This window comes from Littorina saxatilis, linkage group LG3, assembly GCF_037325665.1.
Source record: "Littorina saxatilis isolate snail1 linkage group LG3, US_GU_Lsax_2.0, whole genome shotgun sequence".
NCBI lineage: Eukaryota > Metazoa > Mollusca > Gastropoda > Littorinimorpha > Littorinidae > Littorina > Littorina saxatilis.
In genome coordinates, this window is record NC_090247.1 from 17,671,531 (window position 1) to 17,682,071 (window position 10,541).

Here is a 10,541-nt window from a genome sequence, read left to right on the forward strand (position 1 = left end):
TCGTCGTCATTACCATCATCATCGCCGTCATCGTCGTCGTCGTCATCGTCGTCGTCATCACCATCATCATCGTCGTCTTCGTAACCATCATTGTCGTTGTCGTCGTTAACGTCATTGTCAATGATTGTCATCAGGACCAACCACATTGCACATCCTCTTTTCTGTATAAACTCCACACAGATATTATGCCAAGGAAGAAAAGTTCAATGTTTCCGATTCCCCGAACGACCCTCTCTGTTCTTCCCGACTCTCGAGATTGTTTTGACCCTTCAATCCATAGCTGTTCATTTTGCTCACATATCCCGAGCAGCAATGATGATATCATCACGCTAATAAGATAATTGCCTATGTCATTTTTTAGAGTTTAGAGAAAACGCAAAAAACTTTTTTGGTTTCCGAACAATCTGCCTTTCACATTTTAGTTTTAAGTTGCAAACTGCCTATCTCGAGCGGTTGACAGCGGTATACGCGTGAGATAAAGAGCTGACAGCAACATTTTCAATCAGCACAACTGCATAACAACCCCGAAAAAGCTTAGCTTATGCATACCTTCACATTCTCCAAACAAGTCTTTATGCGTCAAAACGGAAAAGTGCCTAACTCAGAAACGAGAACGGCAGTTTTGCTTACGTAACCGTGGCAATGGTTTCCGATGGTCTGAGAGTTTCTACTCTCTAACACATGACAGGTACGCTTCCAGTTGCTTCCCCTGTAGTCTCACTGCAGAAATGCCTAACACTGAGGACTGGGTGGCCGAGTGGTAACGCACTTGCGCTCGGAAGCGAGAGGTTGCGTGTTCAGGCCTGGGTCAGGCCGCAATTTTCTCCCCCCTTTCCTAACCTAGGTGGTGGGTTCAAGTGCTAGTCTTTCGGATGAGACGAAAAACCGAGGTCCCTTCGTGTACACTACATTGGGGTGTGCACGTTAAAGATCCCACGATTGACAAAAGGGTCTTTCCTGGCAAAATTGTATAGGCATAGATAAAAATGTCCATCAAATACCCGTGGGACTTGGAATAAAGTAAAAAAATTCCATCTCACACGGCATTAAGTCTCAGGAAACATGAATACACGCATGCAGGGAAAAAAAATATGGGTAGCGCCGTATACTGTATGGCAGCTCGCTTTCCCCAGGGAGAAAGCAGCCCGAATTTCCATGAGGGTAACCTCACTGGACTATAAATCTTATCCAATCCAATCCTATCCAATCCAAGGTATGTGTCTTATGAGCGTGATGATAAGTATGGCGTGTCGAATGGTGCACGGGTCAGTATAATCACGAAATGTGTGGGCGAACTTTTTTTCTGGTGCACAAGAACATTACATAACTATCAGCAGTTGAAGGTCAGCATCAAGCAGTTTCTGAAATGTGGCACTTCATGTTGCATTACCCACTTTAAAAAACAAAACAAATAACAGCGTCAAACCCGGGGAAAGGGACACCTCCGTCGTGCGACATGCCAAAGCATGATTGCTACACAAAATAGGCGGGTAAAATGGATTGATTTGGGCAGAATACTAATTGTTCTACTCGCCAACGTGAGAAAAATGTTCCGCTTTAGTTGTACTGATTTGTAGTTGTTGATTTGAATGAAAGAAACTTTAACATAGAGGGGAATTTCTTCGGTCTTCGCTCCATGTTATAGACAATACACCGTGTGATACTCAACTGCTTTGTTGTATACGGTAGGGGAATACATTTGTTTTCCAACCATTCAATTGGTTTTTACATATAACCTCATGCCGAAGATCTAAACCAAAATACACCCAACTACTTTGTTTTAACGAGTAGTGTATGGTCATTGTGAACAGTGACTTCTTTCACTTTTTCAAATGTTTCTGCTTGTGTGAAACAAGCACACCTCTGCCTTTTTAGACTCTGTGCATTCACAATTCACGTATGTGATAATAAACTACTACTGTACAAAACAGTGTTGTACAAATTCAGAATATTTTGTTTGATTTGTATTGACGTCAAGCTTTGGCGTCATAATAACCACTTACGTAAAATTACGCTGATTTCGTTTTGCTTATCCGTATAATTTTTATGTACGCTTTGTGCAAACAAAATGAACCCAGAACTGACATTTTACTCACAAAATTGACAACATTATTTCAATTCAAAGAACCATACCCCCATTCCAAAAGACACAAGACATTCACCCACACAACACCATTCAATGACCGAATTCCGCATGAAAGCTGCCGTTTTAAAAAAGTGAATTATCCAAACCTAAGAGGGTCACCATGGGGGGGGGGGGGGGTCTGTGCACGTGCACGTTGAGGCCAAAAGTGCCATGCACGGTGATCCACGGTGCACGTTACGAAAAAGCTCCATGCACGGTGCACGCCGGACCTCTGTGCACGGTGCACGCTACGAGAATTTCCCCATTCCCAGGCACGTTACGTCCAAAAAGCCCATTCGCGGTGCACGTGGTAAAGCATCGCCCCCCTCACCTAACACATGAACTGTTAAACAAACCAAAACCATAAGCATTAAATAGGATTCTTTTTTTTTAAATCTTTGAACAAATCTTTCAAATCATGGACTTTTACTCTTCTCCGACAACCAGGGAACACAGCTCGTGCGATTTCCGGCCAATTACATAATATTAGCCTGTGTAAATGAAAACCAAACTTCAATCCTTTTTTTTTGTTTATTAAGAAAAGGGATACCAACCACCATCCAACACTAATTTTGTTGGCCTTGTTATCGGAAACAAACAAATAATTTGTTGAGCCGGATGGAGGTTAAACTAACTTTCGTAGCCAACATTGTTTGTTTTGTCGAAATGATGAAAGTCGTTCAGGACTCTCAACGGACGCCCCATCTAGAGAGTGCCGGGACCCCCACTTTGAAATTTAAGAGGGGCTATTTTAAGGTTGTTTTTAAGCAAAAAATGAAGATTGTGAAGTTAGCAGGGGTGGATGAGGTGGTACATTGGGTGCACGTGCACCCCCCCTCCCCCCCTCCAAATCGGCAACAACAACAACAAAGGAGAGAGAGATATATATATATAAAAACAAATCTGACGTGGATTTTGGCAAGATGATTCCGTGGCAATTTCTAAGATCAGATGGCACCTGATAGCACAATTTTGCTTCTTTTCTTCAAACAAATACAATTTTCGGAGGGTGGGGAGGGGGGCATGACAAAGGATACAACTTACCGTGTTTGCGCATGTTGCCTGTCCGCTGGCCTTTGAAATGAGGGCGACCTGTGACAAATATTGAAAACTGCGAAATCAAAAGAATATAACAATTTAAATGTGTGTGTGTGTTTGATTGAAGGGGGAATGTCGAACACTTTTATACATTTAGTGTAGTAATTTCAGTGTAAAAATCATAAATAAGTTACCTCAGCTCTTTAAACTTCCAAACAAACACATAAACGTCCATATTGGGAAGTCAGACATATTCTTCGTGTTTTCACTTAGAAATGTTCTTACGATTTCTTGAGAGTTTGTTCACTAAGCAACTCAAACATATATAAACGGATAAATAAAATGTTATATATATATTTACCAAAACTAACGCCGAAAGAAACTTCATGGTAATCCTCCTTGTCGTCGTGGCAGTTCCGACACCAAATGTCAAGCTTGTATCAAAATCCGAACGAAAGGAGAACTCTAGTTCTCTGGTCTCTCTCGCGTCAGGCACATCCGTCACATTGTCTTTATGTAGCAAAAAAACAACGTCAACTGTCTGCTTGCCAACGTAATTCTTCCTTTTATACTCGGCTTAAAGAAGGTTTGTTCCCCTGAGACACCCTTACTTCCGTATAAATACGTACGTATTCTGAACATACTTGTACGCTTCTAAGCTGACGGACAACTGAACACGAACGGAGAGAGAAAGACATGATAGTCGGATACAGAAAACACGCACGGGAGGGGGGAGGTGGGGTTGGAGGGGGTAGGGGGCTGGGATAAAGGTTGTGGGTAGGCCTGAGGTTTACTGGTTGAGGGTGTTAAGAGTAACGCATAAAAAACAAGTCGCGTAAGGCGAAAATACAACATTTAGTCAAGTAGCTGTCGAACTCACAGAATGAAACTGAACGCAATGCCATTTTTCAGCAAGACCGTATACTCGTAGCATCGTCAGTCCACCGCGCACGGCAAAGGCAGTGAAATTGACAAGAAGAGCGGGGTAGTAGTTGCGCTGAGAAGGATAGCACGCTTTTCTGTACCTCTCTTCGTTTTAACTTTCTGAGCGTGTTTTTAATCCAAACATATCATATCTATATGTTTTTGGAATCAGGAACCGACAAGGAATAAGATGAAAGTGTTTTTAAATTGATTTCGAAAATTTAATTTTGGTCATAATTTTTATATTTTTAATTTTCAGAGCTTGTTTTTAATCCAAATATAACATATTTAATGTTTTTGGAATCAGAAAATGATGGAGAATAAGATAAACGTAGGATCGTTTTATAATTTTTTTATTTTTTTTTTACAATTTTCCGATTTTTAATGACCAAAGTCATTAATTAATTTTTAAGCCACCACGCTGAAATGCAATACCGAAGTCCGGGCTTCGTCGAAGACTACTTGACGAACATTTCAACCAATTTGGTTGAAAAATGAGAGCGTGACAGTGCCGCCTCAACTTTCACGAAAAGCCGGATATGACGTCATCAAAGACATTTATCGAAAAAACGAAAAAAAACGTTCGGGGATATCAATCCCAGGAACTCTCATGTAAAATTTCATAAAGATCGGTCCAGTAGTTTGGTCTGAATCGCTCTACACGCACACACACACGCACGCACACACACACATACACCACGACCCTCGTTTCGATTCCCCCTCTATGTTAAAACATTTAGTCAAAACTTGACTAAATGTAAAAATTTACCAGCAAAATGGATGGTTTCAGCAGCAAATAGGAAGGAGTGAGCAGCGAATGTGAAGCAGTAAATTGGATGAATTCAACAGAAGAATAGATGAATTGAACAGCCAAGCAGATTTCTTTAACAGTAAAAAAAGATGAAAAATCCCGCAAAATGAGAACAGCAAAAAGGATGAAAAAACAGCAAAATCGTAATAAAAATTGAAGAAAAAGTTGAAGAAAAAGTTCATACAGAAAATGGACACAAACATGAAATCTTTTTTGCTACTAAAATATTTATCGCAGCTAATTTGCTGTTGAAACCCATCTTTTTTGCTGCTGGTCCATCTTTTTTGCTACTGGTCCATCTAATTTGCTGGTCCATTAAATCCCTGCCTAAGGGTAATCTATAGGGGAGGGGAGAAACTGTTGACATGAATTATCTGTGCGGAAAAGAGTTAATGGTTGTATTCTTGGTTATCGTGATGAGCGACCACAAAGGCAGGGGACGTAGTTATCTTACTAATCTTGCTGGAATAGTATTAGATGTTTTTAATATTTAGCTGTATTGCGAGAGGACTACAAACAAAACAAAATGTAAGCATTTATTTGTTTGTCAGAGATGTATTTGTTATGCATTCATTCATTCATGCATTTATTCATTCATTCATTCATCTATCTATCTATCTATCTATTTATCATTCTGTCTACCTACGTATCTATCTAGCTATTTATCTAGCTATCTATCTAGCTATTTATTTGTGTATTTATTAAAGACACAGTAGGCTACTTCACGTGGGAACATTTCGACTCATCATCTGAGATCTGGGACCAATTTCACAAGATAGCAGTTATCCGACTGTGGTCAGGCATTCACACTGGATCACAACATCCCTCCGCTTGGACACATACCCACAATCAATTGTGCACGCGCGCGCGCGTGTGTGTGTGTCAGCGTGTGTGTGTGTGTGTATGTGTGTCAGCGCGTGTGTGTGTGTATGTGTGCGTGTGTGTGTCAGTGTGTGTGTGTGTGTGTGTCAGCGTGTGTGTGTGTGTATGTGTGCGTGTGTGTGTCAGTGTGTGTGTGTGTGTGTGTCAGCGTGTATGTGTGCGTCAGTGTGTGTGTGTGTGTGTCAGCGTGTGTGCACGGTGCGTGTGTGTGTGCTTGTATGTGCCGGTGCGTGTGTGTGTGTGTGTCTGCACGTGGTTACGGTGGCGTGTTTAGTACATCTTGAACACACGGCCAGTACAACTGGCCTTGACACGGATCGATTCAAGGGGGGCAATCTCGCAGAATTGATTTTTTCTGATTTTTTTTTAGCCGTAAGCGCCATGTTTATCGGAGCAGGAAACTCTTCCAGAGTGAGGCCCCTTTGTTGGTTTCACTGCTGTGAACAGCAGTTATGAGAAATTTGAAATGAGAAATGGCGCTTACGGCTAAAAAAAAACCCTCAGAAAAAATCAATTCTGCGTTCTTGATAGCAGTTTCGTCCAGACTGGACTCCAGCTTTTGCTTTTCTTATTTTTCTCTATCGTCCAAGCCCATAAAATCGAACAAGGCGGATTGCGTTTGGATTTCCCTCTTTCAGATGACTGAGATTGCCCCCCTTGAATCGATCCGTGTCAAGGCCAGTTGTACTGGCCGTGTGTTCAAGATGTGTTTAGTATTGTGTGAGTACTTCCGCTCTATCTCTCTGTTTCTATGTCACGGCGTGTGTGTGTGTGTGTGTGCGTGTCTGTGTGCGTGTGTGTCTGCACGTGGTTGCGGTGGCGTGATTAGTATTGTGTGAGTACTTCCGCTCTCTCTCTCTCTTTCTCTGTTTCTATGTGTGTGTGTGTGTGTGTGTCTCTCTCTCTTTCTATTTATCTCTCTTTGTATTTTGTATCTGACGATCTCTGTATCTCTCGGTCTGTGTGTACGTGTGTGTGTGTGTGTGTGTGTGTGTGTGTGTGTGTGTGGGTGTGTGTGTGTGTGTCTCCGCTCTCTCTGTCTCTCTCTCAGTCTCTCTATCTCTCTCTCTCTCTCTCTCTCTCTCTCTCTCTCTCTCTCTCTCTCTATGTCTTGCCGTTCCATTACATAAATACTACAAAATAACAAAAATTAAACACGCCATTTCTTCCCAAGATGCGCAATTTCTTTCATTTTCGCACGAAGCACAGGAAACACCCTTGCATGGAACACGGAATTAGATCAGATCATCCTGTTAATCTTCATTCTCTTCTTAAGTTGTAAACATATTTAACAATTACAGTATTTTCAGACAATAACTGACAAAAACATAGAAGCGTTTTAATTAGTTTGACACTATCATCCATCTTCGTCTCAGTTTTTATGATTCCATCAACACAAAACAGCACAGAAGTTACGTTTTGTTGTAGGCTACGTAAGATTTTAATCTCAGTAAAAATGATCAATCATTATGACACATATTTTTCTTCGGATTGTAGGCTACATTTGTTTAAGTTTATTTACAAAGCTGCCTAGTCACTTGGTAGTTGTTTACCAAGATAAATCTTATATTTGTCGGTTGGCACATTATTAACTCTGTCGCGTTTTAATTAGTTGTGAAAGAGTTGCTTTCTCTTGCCTTTTCTTGTTTTTCCACAGAAACACAGAGGCAAGGAAGGCGTGACAATGTAGGCTTGCCTCAGTAATGGAAAGCAACTTTTCCACAACCTACACAAACTTGACATGGTAATTTTCGAACATCGTCTATTTGTTGACATAGTTTTCACTTGCGATATTTCTCTGTTTCAGTGACAAAAAAAATCTACGATGACCATACAATCAATGGAGTAGGTTTCTCACATGCACAAACAAACACGCATACAAGCGCGCGCACACACGGACACAAATACGCACACGCGTGCGTTCACACACATGACTCCCCCCCCCCCCCCCCCCCCCCGACCCCCCCCCCCCCCCCCCCCCCCCCCCCCCCCACACACACACACACACACAAACACATACATGTACACACACAAGGACACGCCAACACACACGCGCACGCACGCACGCACGCACGTACACACACACAACAACCACACACAACCACAACCACACACACCAATATACCTCTACCAGTCTCGCAGGGGCACTACCGCTCTGTGTGGCAGAATGATGCGGAGTTTTTTTGTACGTGTGAAAACAGTGTGACGACAAGGACAGTCTATTAAAGTGACCCTTTGATTGACCATTGAAGATTGACAGAGTGACCGAATAGCAACCGCTGAAAAAGTGTCATTTTTCCAATCCTTTTCAAGGGTGGATCAAGAGGCAATGGAGGGGGTAAGGGGATGGGTCCAAATTGTGACCTTGGCACAGGGTCCGTCCAGGCCTCGTTGAGATGGAGTGGCGAAGCCCTGCTAAGGGTGTGTGCTAACGCTAACGATCATGAAACTGTACGAGGTGCATTGTAGGCCTCTCCTGGAAGATAACAAGGTTAATCACTAGTCAGTTAAATCTATTCCCTTTTTTGTGTTGGGGGTGGGGGGGGGGGGGGAAGATTGGGCTTGTTTTTGTTATCGAACGTTTCTTTGTTTGTCTGTTGTTTTTCTTTGTTCGGTGATCTGCGTCTGTGCGGCGTTGTTTGATTGATTGTGTGTGCTTGTTTGTTTGAGGGGTGCTTCGTTGTTTACTTGTTTGTTTGAGGGGTGCTTCGTTGTTTACTTGTTTGTTTGAGGGGTGCTTCGTTGTTTACTTGTTTGTTTGAGGGGTGCTTCGTTGTTTACTTGTTTGTTTGAGGGGTGCTTCGTTGTTTACTTGTTTGTTTGAGGGGTGCTTCGTTGTTTACTTGTTTGTTTGAGGGGTGCTTCGTTGTTTACTTGTTTGTTTGAGGGGTGCTTCGTTGTTTACTTGTTTGTTTGAGGGGTGCTTCGTTGTTTACTTGTTTGTTTGAGGGGTGCTTCGTTGTTTACTTGTTTGTTTGAGGGGTGCTTCGTTGTTTACTTGTTTGTTTGAGGGGTGCTTCGTTGTTTACTTGTTTGTTTGAGGGGTGCTTCGTTGTTTACTTGTTTGTTTGAGGGGTGCTTCGTTGTTTACTTGTTTGTTTGAGGGGTGCTTCGTTGTTTACTTGTTTGTTTGAGGGGTGCTTCGTTGTTTACTTGTTTGTTTGAAATGGGGTGTTGGTGGTTGTTGCCACGGTGAATATGCTAAGATTAGTAAGACTGAAGAGGACGATGGTTGGCATAAGAAAAGGAGGACACGGAACATTCGAGAAATGTGACGCACAACAAACCAAAGCATCTGGTGCGTAATTGTGGTCTCCTCGGGCTGATGACGCCAGCCTACAAAAGTTCCACTTAATGAAATACGATACCGTTACATGCATCGCGTGGCGGTGACCTCAAGTATTTTGTTTGTTTATTTGTTGCTTAACGTCGAGCCGACTACGCAGAGCCATATCAGGACGAGGAAGGGGGGGATGAAGGGGGCCACTTGTCAAGCGATTCCTGTTTACAAATGCACTAACCCATTACTTGTGTCCCAGCAGGCTTTAGTAAAACTAAATTAATACCTACTGGAAGATTACCAGTTTCCAGTATGTTAAAATAGGCTTAACCTATCTACTGCTGGACTTACATCAGAACACTAACAGATTAAACTATACATGAATCGCGAGACAAGCGGGCAAGAGAAGAGATTTTTGAAAAAAATACAGGTGAATGAGCAAGAAGGCAGAAAAAAGAAAAGAATTCATGAAGAAAAAGAGAGCATGACAGGAAAGAGGAACCAAAAATCTACCTAACAGCAAACTAGAAAGCTCCTGCGGTTCCAAAAACAGGAGGGGCCTTTAATTTCATAACCGCAGTGCCCCACTGCGGGAGACCTCAAGTATGGAAAGCCGTTTGGCTCATAACCAATACACGTGTAAAAAATGATTAATACACGTGTAATAAATGATTAATACACGTGTAATAAATGATTAATGCACATGTAATAAATGATCAATACACATGTAATAAATAATTCATGCACGTGTAAGAAATGATTAAATACACGTGTAACAAATATTTCATGCACGAGTAAGAAATGATTAAATACACGTGTAGTAAATGATTAAATACACGAGTAAGAAATGATTAAATACACGTGTAAGAAATGATTAAATACACGTGTAGTAAATGATTAAATACACGTGTAAGAAATGATTAAATACACGTGTAAGAAATGATTAAATAAACGTGTAGTAAATGATTAAATACACGTTTAATAAATTAAAACTTGAATCGGAAAATATACGACTTGCAAAGCAACAACTCTCGTCTATACTACACGTCCTCCCACTGCCCCTCGGCCAGACTATACTAGCAAATCTGCCAAAACTTCCTCCCACTGCCCCTCAGCCAGACTATACTTGCAAATCTGCCAAAACGTCCTCCCACTGCCCCTCGGCCAGACTATACTTGCAAATCTGCCAAAACGTCCTCCAACTGTCTTTCTACGCCATTAGGCACTTTGTAGTACTTCGGTTTCTTTGGTTTGTTACGTAGGTATACCAAACAGTCGACCTTCTTTCGCCGTGTACTAGAAACACGCCTTTCCTCGTGTGCAAGCGGCGTGCCTCTCGTCGTTGTCGCATGTGCCTGTAATATTGTGATATGTTGTTTTGTGCTGTGTTGGGTGAAGTAGTTCTTGGTTTGCATTTCTTGGAAGTTTTAAACACACAAACACACACACATACACACATTCATCAATGTGTAACGATTCCT

General features: G+C 41.8%; 1 protein-coding gene and 1 long non-coding RNA gene across 2 annotated transcripts in view; both read right to left on the reverse strand.

Annotated features, from left to right (window-relative positions):
* LOC138961789 (probable serine/threonine-protein kinase DDB_G0272282) overlaps positions 1 to 3,816 on the reverse strand; it is a 35,264-nt gene extending 31,448 nt beyond the window's left edge. The window contains exons 1-2 of the mRNA XM_070333465.1: positions 3,525 to 3,816; positions 3,170 to 3,217 (exon numbers count right to left, since the gene is read on the reverse strand). Coding sequence (XP_070189566.1) covers positions 3,170 to 3,217; positions 3,525 to 3,551 — 75 coding nt within the window. The 5' untranslated portion in view covers positions 3,552 to 3,816. The remainder of the gene's footprint in view (positions 1 to 3,169; positions 3,218 to 3,524) is intronic.
* Positions 3,817 to 9,180: 5,364 nt separating this feature from the next.
* LOC138961794 (uncharacterized) overlaps positions 9,181 to 10,541 on the reverse strand; it is a 457,147-nt gene continuing 455,786 nt past the window's right edge. The window contains exon 3 of the long non-coding RNA XR_011454308.1: positions 9,181 to 9,658. This is a non-coding gene — a long non-coding RNA (uncharacterized lncRNA). The remainder of the gene's footprint in view (positions 9,659 to 10,541) is intronic.